Below are 14,901 nucleotides of genomic sequence, written 5' to 3'. Positions count from 1 at the left end.
TAAAAAAACTTATTCTATTTGAAATTGATCAACGGCAAATTATATCTAAATGAAATATTGTAAAAACATCAAAAATACAAATAGAATTAATTATTAATCCTAATTTCCAAAATATACACTATTTTGCCATTTCTCCTTTTAGCAATTCACAGTAATTAGAATGAATATTTTCCGTTATTACAAAATCTAATATTACTAACGAGTTGGATGTCATCGCTCTCATCGATCTAATGAATATCATGGCAAAGACATAGGTCTGGGTCATAGGAACTAGGTCTGCAGAATGTAGTCCCGGTGATATTCGTTCAATGACAACTTCAAGTGCTCTCTCCTCCTACTATAAAATTTCAGTTAAATTAACCATGGTATTAGAGAAATTCACCACTAATCAAGTTCATGTGACAACAATCCACAGGGACCACAGTTGATTTTTACCGCGCGCATGGTAAAATCAAACGGGTTTGTTATTTTTTTTTTTTATCTATTGTATTTATTTGACAGGCTCAGGCGTGTATAACACTTAACGGAGCCGAGACTCTTAATGATATTTACAATCGATATCATCTTATTATCAACAGTTAGTAAGGGAAAGGGACAAAGACCAAGATACTCGTGGCGACTCAAGGTTAGATTGCGTAATTTGGTGATGGACGGGGTTGGGATTTAGGTTTGAGGTATTTCAGCTGCTCATCCGGGTATTTGACGCCATGTCTGGTTTGGTGTAGCGTCGTGCTCGGGTTTTGGTTCTTCAGGGAGCATCTTCCGGATGGCCAGAGCTTCATGGTACACGGAACAATGAGACAGAGACAAGAAAAAACTGAGAAAGAAAAAAATTGAAGTATTAAACTTTGATGTCAGACGAGCAAAGAAAGGCATAGATGGCCTGCAAATACACCACATCGCGATCTCCCAAAACATCTCTCAGTTCCCGGAAGGGTTGTTTACCTCGGGCCACAAGGGTATCCAATAGTTGCTCTCTTGAGGCGCCATTTTCCGTGCAATACCAAACTACGTGATCGATGTCATCGTAACCGGCTCCACACCTACAAAGATTGCTATCGACCAGGTTAATTCTATAGAGATGTGCGTTTAGTGAATAGTGATTGGACATAAGCCTCGACATCGTGCGAATGAAGCCTCGGCTTAAGTCATCACCTCTGAACCACGCTCGCGCAGAAACTTTAGGAACTATGGAAAATAGCCACCGTCCAAGTTCATTGTGTGACCAATTCATTTGCCAATTTTGAAGAGTACTCTGACGGACTAGTGGGAAAAACTCGTTGTTCGAGATTTGTCTTTCAAAATTTCACCTTCCTGTGCGCCCACCTTTGCTAGCGAGTCCGCCTTCTCATTGCCATAGATTAGGCAATGGGATGGGACCCATACAAAGGTGATCTTGAATGATCTTTCGACCAAATCACGCATCTGCTCTCTTATGTTTGTAAGAAAGTAAGATGCGTGCTTAACAGGTTTCATCGACCGGAGTGCCTCGATAGAACTAAGACTATCCGAGAAGATGAAATAATGGTCTACAGGCTGATTGGAAATTATCCCCAAAGCGAAGTTAATTGCTGCCAGCTCAGCAACATAAACCGAACACGGTTCCTGAAGTTTTCGGAAGGTGGTTGAAGTTACATTGAAAACACCGAAGCCAGTGGATCCGTTAATGCGAGAACCATCAGTGAAATATCTGTTGGTGCAATTGACATGTTCATATTTTTCAGAAAAAGTGAGGAATAGATATTTGTCGAAGATGATCTGGTATTCCTTGAATAGCATGTTTCATGGACAGATCGTATTCAATGGAGGAACTGTCGTTGGTGAAGTGAACTCTTGGTGGGTTATAACATGGAAGACAAAGATCTGACGATATGTAGTTGAGATAAACTCTCAGAAATCTTGACTGATGAACCAGCTCAAGCATATTATCGAAGTTTTCTAACACAAGTGTGTTACTTGTTCCACATTTGATCAGTATTCGAAGTGAGAGTTCCCAGTAGCGGTGCTTTAGAGGAGTGACTCCAGCAAGCACCTCCAGGCTCATATTATGCGTTGAATGCATACAGCCAAGGGCAATACGCAAACAACGATATTGAATTCGTTCCAATTTTATTAGGTGGCAATCAGCTGCTGAGAGGAAGCAGAAAGAGCCGTACTCTAAAACAGAGAGAATAGTAGTTCTATATAGTTTGATGAGATCTTCCGGGTGAGCAACCACCATGTTCCGGAGATAGAACGTAGAAAATGGATCCTTTTCCGGCATTTTGTATCAAATACTCAATGTGGAGTTTCCAGGTACATTTGGAATCAAACACGACCCCAAGGTATTTAGAAGATAAAGATTGGTTGATGTCATCATTCAACAGCTTGAGTTTCAGTTGAGCAGGATACCGCTTCTTAGTAAACACAACCAACTGAGTTTTTGCGGTGAAAACTCGATCCCTAAATGTCTGGCCCAAACAGTCAGATTATCTAGGGTACTTTGCAATGGTCCTTGCAAAACAGCTGCACACGGACCTCTTAGAGAGAACACGGCATCGTCTGCAAGTTGTCTGAGCGTGCATTGTCCTTCCAAACAATTATCAATATCTTTAACGTAGAAATTATAAAGCAAGGGGCTTAAACATGAACCTTGGGGAAGACCCATGTAGCTATTTCTGGAAGTTGTCAGAGTGCCGAGATTAAAGTTCATATGTTTAACTGACAACAAATTGTACAAGAAATTATTTAAAATAACGGGTAATCCACTACTGTGCAGATTATCTGACAGTACTTCTATGGAAACTGAATCAAAAGCGCCCTTAATGTCCAAGAAAACTGAAGCCAGTTGCTCCTTGTGCGCAAAGGCCAGTTGTATATCTGAAGAGAGCAACGCTAGACAATCGTTTGTTCCTTTACCTTTGCGAAAACCAAACTGAGTATTTGAGAGTAATGCATTTTGCTCAACCCAATGGTCGATTCTAACAAGGATCATTTTCTCCAATAACTTTCTCATGCATGATAGCATGGCAATCGGTCAGTAAGAATTGTGATCAGACGCTGGTTTCCCAGGCTTTTGAATAGCTATTACTTTGACCTGCCGCCATTCTGGTGGCACGATGTTGTACTCCATGAAACAGTTGTACAGGTCAAGTAATCGTCTTTGCGATATCTGGGAGGTTTTAAGAAGATTGAATTTGATGTTATCGCATCCCGGAGCAGAGTTGTTCGATGAAAGAAGAGACATAGAAAGTTCCAGCATTGAGAATGGTCTACCCAACGAACCGGGATCGGTGATTGAATCTCGAAATAGCGGTTCTGCTGGTACGGAATCTGGACAGACCTTTTTTGCGAAGTTGAATATCCATCGATTGGAGTGTTCCTCACTCTCGTTGGTAGAAATGCGGTTCCGCATGTTGCGGGCCGTTTTCCAAAGTGTTGTCATTTCTCGCGATAGTCCCTCGAGGTAACGTCGCCAGTAACCACGTTTTTTAGCCTTGAGAAGATTTTTGAGGTTTCTTTCAAGACTCAAATACTCTTCGAAAAGCTCAGACCTTCCGTGTTTACGGAAAGCCTTGAAGGCATCAGATTTCTCGGAATACAACTTAGTACATTCATCATCCCATCCAGGAGTGGCTGGTCTTCTTATGACAGATGTACTTGGAACGCGTCGTTTCTGAGCTTCGAGTGCGCTTTTATGAATCAATTCGGTAAGGAATCGATACTCATCCAGTGGAGGAAGCATATCAGTTGATTCAATACCAATTTTTACCGCCGATGCAAATATTTGCCAGTCAATGTTTTTCGTGAGGTCGAAAGGAACATTAACTGGCACTGATTGTTGATAGCCGCTTTTGATTGTGGTGACTATCGGCATGTGGTCACTACCATGGGGATCTTGGATTACCTTCCACGTGCAATCTAATGATAGTGAATTAGAGCATAAAGACAGATCTATTCGACTTTCCTGACCTTGAGGTCCTATTCGAGTTACTTCGCCTGTGTTCAAAATATTCAAGTTGAAATCGTCGCACAAATCATAGAAAATAGGCGCTCTGTTATCGTCTCTAGTTTCGCCCCATGCAATACCATGTGCATTCATATCACCCAGAATTAAAACTGGGGATGATAAAAGAGAGACTGCGCTCCAAAGATGCCGACGATTAAGTGAGGCATTTGGGGGAATATACACTGAAGCTATGCAAAGGTCTTTATTCTTTACATTTACTTGGCAAGCGACGATTTCTAAACCATTAACAGTCGGAATAGAATTCTGTAGAAAGTGTGACATTTTTGATTCCCGAAAGAACGCCACCATAATGATCATTCCGATCTTGGCGAATAATGTTAAAATCGTGGAAGTTGATTTCATCTTCAGAAGAAAGCCATGTTTCACAGAGTGCAAATATATCGCAATCGGAGTTGCGAATTAAAAACTTAAACACGTCCAATTTATGTTTCAGACTATGACAGTTCCACTGCAGCACAGTGATTGTATCTTGTATGGCCGTATTATCCATCGAAAGATACAAGTCCTGCAAGAAGGGGCCATGAAACAGTCAATTGCTTCAGATAACTTTCAACTGTTGGAATAAAGAGGTCAATGATTGGCCTCAATGAATTCGGAGTATTGAATAAGTTCAAAATACGATCCACAAGGTCCTTAAAGGATATCAATCCTCGCTTGGACGAGATTCTTTTCTTGGAAGTGCGAGAAGCAGTTTTCTGCTCAGAGATATTCCTTGACTGATGTTTCTTTGTAACATCAGTTTTAGGCAATGGCGGGAATGTCTTACTGCAACATGGGTCAAAAGGAGCAGTATAGACAGGCTGCTTCGGAATTTTAAATAATCCCCCATTACCATCAGATTTAGGCAAGCTTTTAGGGATGATTTTTATTTTCTTACGGCGTAATCCCGGGAAGACAGTTTTCTCCTCTTTTCGGGTACGTGTACCTCCGCAGAATCATCCATATCGGCTACGTCAGAGTCCGATTCGTCTATGGAAATGACATGATAAAAATCACTAGCTGGGACGGCAGCTGAAATAGCAGCCGTTGCGCTGGCAGTTGCGGGTGTGTCTTGCGACTTCACCATTTCCGCATGCGGCTGCTTGGAGCGCTGTACCAACGAACGCTTCACCTTTTGGGTGCGCTTTTGTACACTGGGCATTCTTGCAAACCATGGGGAGGGTCCATGCCACAATAAGCGCACTTTGTAGCTTGTTGTTGACAGGCCTCCTCCCTATGCTTTTCAAAACATTTGCCACAACAGGGCTTGTTGTCGCAAAACTCGGCAGTGTGCCCCAACTGTTTGCAGTTGGTACAATTGAAAACCCTGGGTACAAATAGACGCACCGGAAACAACATATTTTCGATATCTACATATTTTGGGAGTATCGAACCGGCGAACGTCACTCGAAGTGAGCCTGACTTCGAATACACTTTTTGCCATCTACCATGGCTGCTGAATGCAATTCCTTGCAATCCAGAATGTCCACGGTAGACTGCAGGGCATTCTTTAAACGACCTTTTCCTGCAAGTACATCCTTGCAAGTCAGGCTCGCCGCGTTAATCACGCCTTCAATCTCGACCTCCCTCGAGGGCACATAAACCAAATATTCTACATTATAGTTCTGGTCTTTGCGATAGCATTTGCGTCCTGATACGTAGGTGCGGTTACACGTAGTTTGTTCCGATTTATCTGATGAAAATCAGTTTTCGGAAAACGACGCGTCAAATCACGTTTGATTCCTAGAAAATCAATACTTTTCACTTTCTGCCGAAAGTAAACAACCCAGGGACCTGGCGATGATGCATGGTAAAATCGCGTGCGGACAACATTATCTTTTGGAGGCGTATCGCCTCCATTTTCTTCATCCATCAAAAGAATGAAGTAAAATCCAACCAATAAAAAAAATGAGAATAAAGATTTGAAAGGAACTTAAAACTAAACTTAACACCGTGAAAAAAAAGTGTTCAACTTGCACTCAAACGACTTAACTTAAACGGAACTTGTCGGATACACGCACTTAAAGTTGATAACTATCTGCTTAGCGAAATGAATTTATTGCACTGTCTTTCACATAACATACAATATGCAGAACGCGACGCGTGGTGGAAAGACGATCTAATCGTACGAACGTTTTATTTGCCACTATTTGATATGTACAATTTCTGCTAGCTTGGACCTGATTGACTGCGTGCGATGTTTTCTAACTGCGGCTCGGCCGTACCTATCGACGATCGTGAGGCGATCGGTGTGATGTGGAATTTAATGATGATTATACACACGCAAATGCTTGTCCAGTCTTCTCGGACACTAATAATTCAGTCAGTGATCTAGCAGTATTGGATAGAATACGATTGAAGGCAATAATGATAATTTCTAACTTAGTTATGCGATAGCAGTGGTTCTTAAGCGCGAACATACCGGCCGCCTTGAAATGACCTATTTCAAATCTAACTTCTATGGAAAGCAATCTATCTTAACTACCGAATTTTAACTGCTAATTTTTGGCAATTTCATAACAAATATTACGTATATACATATTGATTTAAACTTGTCTCTTCGAAAATGTTTCGTATGTTGCTCTGCTGTCGATCTGACTATCAGCCTTGATGATCTGCTTGCGGTCTCTAGGATATGGATACTCCTGATCAGGTTCCGTTGACACATCTTTGCCCACACGGTCCGTGTAGCACCGGTTCAGCTCTTCGCTAGAGTCTTCTACCGAATCCTCTTTGAATCGTCTGCCTCCAGATGCCAATCAACCTCGGTTGAGGGATCCTAGGTCCGTGTGCTATGAATAAGATGAGAGGCGATTTTTTAAATGTAAAAATGAAATACATAACGACTTCCCTGGGTTGCGGAGGCCGTCCGCCTCCGCAGGCGCTAATGCGCCACCGACGAATCCAACGATGTGACCTTGGATGAACGTTGAAGAGAGTTCCAAGTATAGTACCGACTTCAAGGTGGCCGCAACTGTCCAGTAAAACTTCAAACTGCTGAGGATCATCTGGGCTACAGTGCGTATCTGATGTGCATCAGTTCTGAGTCATCGGTTGGTTGCGCCTGGGTGCCGGTTGAAGTGCGACGAGTTTGGATGTATCCTCCTATTCAAACAGAAGAGTGTTTGATTGCTCGAAACGACGAATAACATGCAAGACACGTAACTTTGTGTGGGGATTCCTTAACCCCCACAGAATACTTGACGCAATACATCAAAATTGACGAACAGGAACTGAGCAGAGCTTGATTCGAACTTGGATGGACATGACATCAACGGAGTGGACAGCAGATCTTCAGACATTCGGACGAGCGGCGGCTCCTGCCGCGGCGGATGGACTTGACTATGGAGGACAAACATTCTCTGAGCTTTTTGACTATATATTATAAAACAAAAACTTAACTGGGACGCGGAGACCCGAAGGCCTCCGCAGCGCCACCAGGCGCCTGATGAAGAAGGAGTTAATCCTCCTCGTAAGTTGACGTGGATGGAGTGTCGTTGTCGAGAATTGGTAGGACACATATTTTGGAAAGTCTCCGTCCTTCGTGCGAACTTTGACAACACGAATGTTGCCGTCTTTCCCCGGGTGGATCTCACTGACACGACCCATTCGCCACCTGAGAGGTGGTAAATTGTCCTCACGTAGCAGTACCATGGTCCCGACGAGAATGTTGTTCCGTAGTCTGCTCCATTTCGTGCGAGCATGCAAGCTCGACAAATATTGCGTTGACCAACGTTTCCAGATATGTTGGAGGAAGTACTGAACTCGCTGCCATCTTGAGAGCCGAGACTGATTGAGCTCTTGCAGAGATGGTTCTGGTATTGCTGTGAGTGGCCTACCCACAAGAAAGTGACCTGGTGTCAGAAAATCCAAGTCGTCTGCGTCGTTCGAGAGTGGCGTAACTGGTCTCGAGTTGAGGCAAGCCTCAATCTGTGCCACCAGGGTAACCATTTCGTCGGCTACGAGTACGGTGTTTCCAAGAGTGCGCTTAAGATGACCTTTCATCGACTTCACGGCGGCTTCCCAAAGTCCACCAAAGTTTGGGGATTTCGCCGGGATGAATTTAAAGTTGATGTTCTCCAATGAAGCTTCTTCAGTCACCGCTTTTACGAACATTTGGTTGTTGAACAGCTTTCGAAGATCGTCTAACTCGCGTCGGGCACCAACAAAGTTACTACCTCGCCGGGAGACAAATCTTCTCAGCGCCGCGACGAAAGCTTGTGTTGTGAGGTCTCCAACGACCTCCAGATGAACGGCCTTCACTACAAGGCACACAAATACTGCTACGAAACACTTGATTGAACCACCCTTGCGATATGGGTTCTGAATATAAAACGGACCACAGTAGTCCACTCCCACGCGCAGGAACGGTGGAGCTGGATTGACCCGCTCAGCTGGTAAATCTGCCATGAGTTGTTCGGAACTCTTCGGTCGAGCCCGAAAGCATTTGATGCACCGATGAATAACTTTCCTTGCCAAGCTACGAGCTGCTATCGGCCAGTATCTTTCCCGCATGCTGGCGATGAGCAATTGTTGCCCAGCGTGCAGGGCTTTCTTGTGATAGTAATCCGCAAGGAGGATCGAAAGAGGATGCTGATTATCCAGAACTATAGGATGCTTTCGACCGGCTGAAATGTTAGCGTTTCGAAGCCGGCCACCGACGAGGATCAATCCGTTTACCAAGCGAGGGCATAGTTGTTTTAAGCGAGACGTAGGTTTGACTTCTCCATTCTTACGTAACGCGACTAGTTCTTCTGGAAAACTTTCTCTTTGGGCTAGGATCAGTAACTGATGTAAAGCTGCTTCTCGTTCTTCAAGTCGCACTAGGCCTACTCTGCGGTCACTAGTGTTTCGACAGTTGTGCACAAATCTCCGAATGAGTGATACGATGCGAACTAAATCTTGTAATGACGATCGAAGGCTGAAGATTGTGCTAGGTTCAATAACTTGCGCTGGAGCCGATACCGTTGTGCGTTCCTCGAGTAACAGAGGATCTAGGTCCTCGTGATTTATGTTAGCCGATGTCGGCCATAAGGTTTTGTCTAGCTGTAACCAAGGTGGCCCTTGCCACCACATCTGGAAATCCTTCAGCTGATGAGGATCCATTCCTCTTGATAGAACATTGGCCGGGTTGTCCAAGCCGGCTATGTGATTCCAGATACCTCCACGTGTGATGTGCTGAATTTCAGACACCCTGTTGGCCACGAAAATGTTCCAACGAGACGGAGGCGCTGCGATCCAACACTTAACGATCATTGAGTCGGTCCAAAAATACGGCTGAACTGCGATCTTGAGACTTTGGACGACTTTTTCGTACAGATGTGCGCCTGTGAGTGCAGACGAGAGCTCCAATCGTGGAATCGAAATTTGTTTTCGTTTCTTCTCTAGGTCTTCAAGCGGAGCTACACGAGATTTAGCGGTAACCAGTGATGACGAAACTGTACCATCGAACGAGACACACCTGAGGTAGATGCAGGCGCCATACGCCTTCTGGGATGCGTCGCAGAACATGTGAAGCTCGACGGACAATGTTTCGCTTCCGAATGCGATCCAACGAGGTACTTGCAACAAAGTCAGACCTTCCAAACTTTCTCTGAATCCTCTCCACCACACTTGAAGCTCTTCGGGTAGAATATCGTTCCAGGAGCACTTTGTTCTCCAAAGATCCTGGAGAAATACCTTGGCTGGAACAAGACTAGGTCCAACCAGGCCTAACGGATCGAAAAGCTTCGCGAAATCGGACAATATGATCCTCTTGGTGATCTCAGTAGCAGGGTTCCACTGAGGTACAGTGAACCGAAAAATGTCCGAACGGGGTTCCCATTTAATTCCAAGGGTCTTAACTGTGGGGTTAGAGAGTTCGAGATCCAAACAAGAGCGTTCATCTCGCAGATAAGGTGGAATATGATCCAGCAATTCTCGAGAGTTGGAGCTCCATTTCCTCAAGGTAAGCCCAGCTGTGCTTAGAACTTCGATCAGATCCTGTGACAATTGTACAGCTTCTTCAAGGCTGTCAACGCTCTTCAGCATATCGTCGACGTAGAACTCGTAGAGAATCGTATCAGTGGCGGCAGGAAAGTTGTTCTTCTCATCCTCCGCCAACTTCTTCAGGCAACGCGTGGCCAGGTACGGTGCCGAGGACGTGCCGTACGTGACTGTGGTCAGCATGAACATTCGAATCGGCTTGGATGAGTCCTCTCTCCATACTATGCATTGGAGTGGATGATCCATCGGATGCATCTTGATCATCCTATACATTTTCTCAATGTCTGCTGTCATCGCGTACTTCCTCAGTCTGAAACGTAGTGTTATGGAAGTTAGGTCATCCTGAACCACAGGACCCACCATGAGAGCTTCATTTAATGAAACTCCAGACGTGCTAGCGCATGACGCATCAAACACGACACGCAGTTTGGTCGTGGTGCTATCGGGCTTTAATACCGCATGGTGCGGTAGGAAGTATGCTACCGGAACTGTGCTTAGGTCTCGTGCTGAGATCTCAATCATATGCTGCATCCGAAGATATTCGTTGATGAAATCGGAATACATCTTCTTCACGAATGGATCGGTATCCAATCTGCGCTCCAAAGCCATGAAGCGACGAGTAGCGATGGCCTGAGTATCTCCCAAGCGGTCAACGAGAAATTGTTTCTTGGGTAGCTGAACAACGAATCTGCCGGTAGAGTCTCTCGTCGTCGTTCTCTCAAAGTGTGTTTCACATGCCGACTCTTCTAGTGACAATGTGCTGCTGGTGCGACACGATTCCAGCTCAAAGAACCGTGCTAGTCCTTCTTCAATATTCTCTGCAGCACACGATGACACGACTGGTAAAACAGCTGACTCATCCGGAATCCCTCCAGAAACTATCCAACCCAAAAGAGTATTTTGCAAAATTGGACCAGAATCTCCCAGCTTCATTTGACGCTCTGCAATTATCAGCTCCAGATATACTTCTGCTCCTATAATCAGATCTACAGCTGCAGACTCGTGGAACGTTGGATCGGCTAACACTATCTCCTTCGGCACATTCCAGGAACAGATGTCAATGCTTCGTGTTGGAAGATCGACGGTTACTCGTGGCAAGACATGGAACTTAAGATTTGCCACATAGTTTGTAGCAAGCGAATGAACTTCCGCGAAAACTGCTTGAGTTGATGCAGTTCGCGATCCACCGATGCCGACGATCGGTAAATGCTCACGAGTTCGTTTGAACTTGAGCCTTTGCGAAACGGTTTCAGACATATAGCATCGCTGAGAACCAGAGTCCAGCAATGCACGAGCAAGCAAAGAGTTACCGAACTGATCGTAAAGGCTTACGACAGCGGTAGAGAGAAGAACGGTGTGCGGAACGTGTTTTGTTGTAGCTAATGGAGCAGTGTGTAGGCTTGTACTGGGGCCGTCTGTGGCGGATAACTGCGAATGAGCGTTACTTGCATGTGTGGAGTTTAGTTGTTCTGTGCGTCCAGCTTGTGTATGCTGAGTGTGTGTTGAGTGACCGATTTGTGTTGGCTTAACTTGTAGTGGTTGCTGTCCAGGTGATTTCCTAGATGACAGATTCCCATTTGACTGTCCTGACTTGGCAGACGGATTCGCGATGGTCGACGAGTTCGCGTGAAGTAACGAGTGGTGCCGTTGACCACAGTGGAAGCACGATCCTCGGGTGCAGAATCGTGCGAAGTGTCCTGATGACAGGCAATTCAAACAAAGCAAATGTTTCTTCACGGCGTCGAGCCTCTCCGAAATCCGCATCTTCGAAAACTTGATACACTTAAAGGCGGAGTGAGCTGATTCTCCGCAGAATGGACAGCAGTTTGATTGGATTCCAGCATGACTGATTGTTGGACGAAATGGCTTCTTCAGATCCGGATGGAACTGCTTTGCAGGTGCGATGGACTGTAATACGGAACAATGACTTTTCAAAAACTTTACTAAGTCCTGATACTTTGGAACTTCCTTCGAATTGTAGTATGATTCCCACTGCCGCAACGTTGTGGGATGCAAACGCTTGCAGAGCATGTACTGCAGTAGCGTGCTCCAGCCTTCAGTATTCTCACCAATCTTGGAGGTTCCTCTCGAAACCGTTGACTAGCTTACTCAACGTATCGAAATTTTCTTGACGAAGTGACTCAAGGGCGAACAAGGAATCCAGGTGTGTCATCACCAATAGCTTCTTGTTCTCGTAGACGTTCTCTAATGCATTCCACGCGATCGCATAATTGGCGGACGAAATTTCAATCGATGCGATCTCTTGCAGGGCATCTCCAGTGAGAGACGTTCTCAAATAAGTAAACTTGTCCATGTCGGACAAGCTAACATCGTTGTGGATCAGGTTTTTGTACGTGTCTCGAAATGTGACCCAATCCGACATCCTTCCATTGAAGATTGGCAACTTCAGCTCTGGGAGTTTGACTTTCGATTGGGGAACCACTGCAGGTGCATGTGGCCGAATCTGCAATGAGTTACTCGAACCTGCTTGGAGTAAACCAAACATAATTTCCTTCAAATGGTAAACGTCGTTCTCGAAATCCTTCAGAATCTTAGCATTGTTGCTGTCTTGTTGCTTCTTCACCTTGATGTGTCGCTGTAGTTTGGCTTGTTCAGTTTCTTCAGGGTCCGTCTCTCCATCGGAAACATCATCGGTTAGCAGCTCGATCCGCATTCGCACATTGCTAAACTTGTCCCATATTTCGTCTAACTTGGCAATTCGTAGATCCAGCGCACGTCTATCTGCCCCTTCGTGCTTGGTTTGAACAAACTCCTTAAGATTGTCTAGAGAAATCCGCAAAGCACGCTCCTGCTTAGACAGCAGTCGAAGATCGTCAGTTGCTGGCATAATTAACCACTTTCACAATCACAATGCACTTTAAACTTTACACTTCACTCGAACGCGAAACTCAAATCGACCACGCTGTTTGACTGGACAATAGGGATGATTGAATGGGATCAGGACAAAGCAAACCAACCTACAAAGCGGACAAAGCCAACAGAGATGGCGAAACGGTCAAGGCTCAACTCAGCAAAAATGATTTGGACTACACAATTTTATCATGCAAGCTGTTTCAATTATCTTTATTTGAAGTTTCCAATCTAAATTTTATTCGCTTTGGCTCAATTCACATGCATTGGCATCGGTTTCACATGCAGCAGAAAACCGCGCCACAGACAAACCTGCCCTCAGTACTTATCCTGTTTTGGCAAATCCGTCCTGGATTATCTGCTTCCGATGTCCGTAGCTCAATCAGCAATCTGCAAATCTCCGTCGTGTCCAACTTGATCTCGAACTGATGATCGACAGCAGCAACACTTAACGATGAGGACGCCCGTGTCCTATTGTTCTCCCTCGTGGAGAATAATCAGCGACCACGCGGCAGACACCAAATTGTTCTTAAATTCACTTTACTTTCGCGATTCCCGACAATCCGGTTCGATTCGGACCAAAAATGTTCAACTTGCACTCAAACGACTTAACTTAAACGGAACTTGTCGGATACACGCACTTAAAGTTGATAACTATCTGCTTAGCGAAATGAATTTATTGCACTGTCTTTCACATAACATACAATATGCAGAACGCGACGCGTGGTGGAAAGACGATCTAATCGTACGAACGTTTTATTTGCCACTATTTGATATGTACAATTTCTGCTAGCTTGGACCTGATTGACTGCGTGCGATGTTTTCTAACTGCGGCTCGGCCGTACCTATCGACGATCGTGAGGCGATCGGTGTGATGTGGAATTTAATGATGATTATATACACACGCAAATGCTTGTCCAGTCTTCTCGGACACTAATAATTCAGTCAGTGATCTAGCAGTATTGGATAGAATACGATTGAAGGCAATAATGATAATTTCTAACTTAGTTATGCGATAGCAGTTGTTCTTAAGCGCGAACAAAAAGAAAAAAGAAAAAAAAAACAAAATAAATAATAATTCAATTACAAAACTTTTATTTTTTTCGATCACTCGGTTTTTGACACACCCTGTACCTAACGACGGTAACAGGCGAGAGACAAAAGTGATAAAAAAAAAACAGCTCTACCACTGGTGTGTGGTGAACAGAGGTATATACAATACAATGGGAACGGAGATAATGAAAAAATCAAATGCGGTTCTACTTATCCGTTCCCGTTCGAGGTGCTGCACCCGTTGTTGTTGTAGCTTTCAACTGGATGGCATCCAATGATGCTGCTACTTTGCAATGCACGTGCGACCCTTTAGTCGCTCGTACACCTTCTTCACCAACCACGAATCGCCTACGACAATCACTTCATCCACAGTGGGATAACAAATGATATAAAAAACTCACTTTATTCACTAATAAACTGAGAAAAAACTCCACTGCGAAACGATAAAGTTATTGCCTGCGATGGAGACACGGACCTTCTCATCCGGCTACTTCAAGCGATCGGCAAAGAATGGCGGGTTTGTTATCTGCTGAAAATTTTCGGTGCGTATTCTTAAAATAACCCTCGGAATGGTAGTTTCCACCACAATATTTTTTTTCTGTGTTGCTACCTACCTACTGAAATTATTCAAAATTTCAACGGAATTTTTTTCAAGATATTTACGGAAAATTATACTCGGGTATTATTTTTAGAAATTTTTCGGACAACTTTTTGCAAAAATCTTCGGAATTTCCTCAAGAAATGCTTGGGAGTTTCCTGCGAAAAAATTTCTGAATTACCACGAAAAATTCTTCAAAATTTCAGGGGAAAATTCTACATACCTTGGAGAATTCTTCAGAGTCTCATTTGGGTTTTTTTATCTAGCACTTATTTAGAAGGCGCATTTGCCATTTGGCGTTACGGAGCCGGAAATATGTTTTTTTTGTAAAATTATTTTATAATTTTTGTGATTCTTCTTACAACTAGAGTTAGTTTGGGTCGAAGCCGTACACGCGACTGACTCG

General features: G+C 44.2%; 2 protein-coding genes across 2 annotated transcripts; both read right to left on the bottom strand.

Annotated features, from left to right (window-relative positions):
• Positions 1-7,363: 7,363 nt before the first annotated feature.
• LOC134210340 (uncharacterized) lies at positions 7,364-12,004 on the bottom strand. Its single transcript, XM_062686390.1, has one exon. It carries the CDS (start codon positions 12,002-12,004, stop codon positions 7,364-7,366), a length of 4,641 nt encoding a protein of 1,546 aa, XP_062542374.1.
• Positions 12,005-12,038: 34 nt separating this feature from the next.
• Positions 12,039-12,821, bottom strand: LOC134210339 (uncharacterized). Its single transcript, XM_062686389.1, has one exon. The coding sequence runs from the start codon at positions 12,819-12,821 to the stop codon at positions 12,039-12,041; it is 783 nt and encodes a 260-aa protein (XP_062542373.1).
• Positions 12,822-14,901: the final 2,080 nt, after the last annotated feature.

Source organism: Armigeres subalbatus, chromosome 2 (genome assembly GCF_024139115.2).
Source record: "Armigeres subalbatus isolate Guangzhou_Male chromosome 2, GZ_Asu_2, whole genome shotgun sequence".
Classification (NCBI taxonomy): Eukaryota; Metazoa; Arthropoda; class Insecta; order Diptera; family Culicidae; genus Armigeres; species Armigeres subalbatus.
The sequence above is the reverse complement of the archived record's forward strand: the minus strand, read 5'-3'. Positions and strand labels throughout refer to the sequence as shown.

What these genes read in the sequence shown, in the direction of transcription:
- LOC134210340 (XM_062686390.1), bottom strand. Translation starts at nt 12,004, where the DNA reads ATGCTCTGCAAGCGTTTGCATCCCACAACGTTGCGGCAGTGGGAATCA.
- LOC134210339 (XM_062686389.1), bottom strand. Translation starts at nt 12,821, where the DNA reads ATGCCAGCAACTGACGATCTTCGACTGCTGTCTAAGCAGGAGCGTGCT.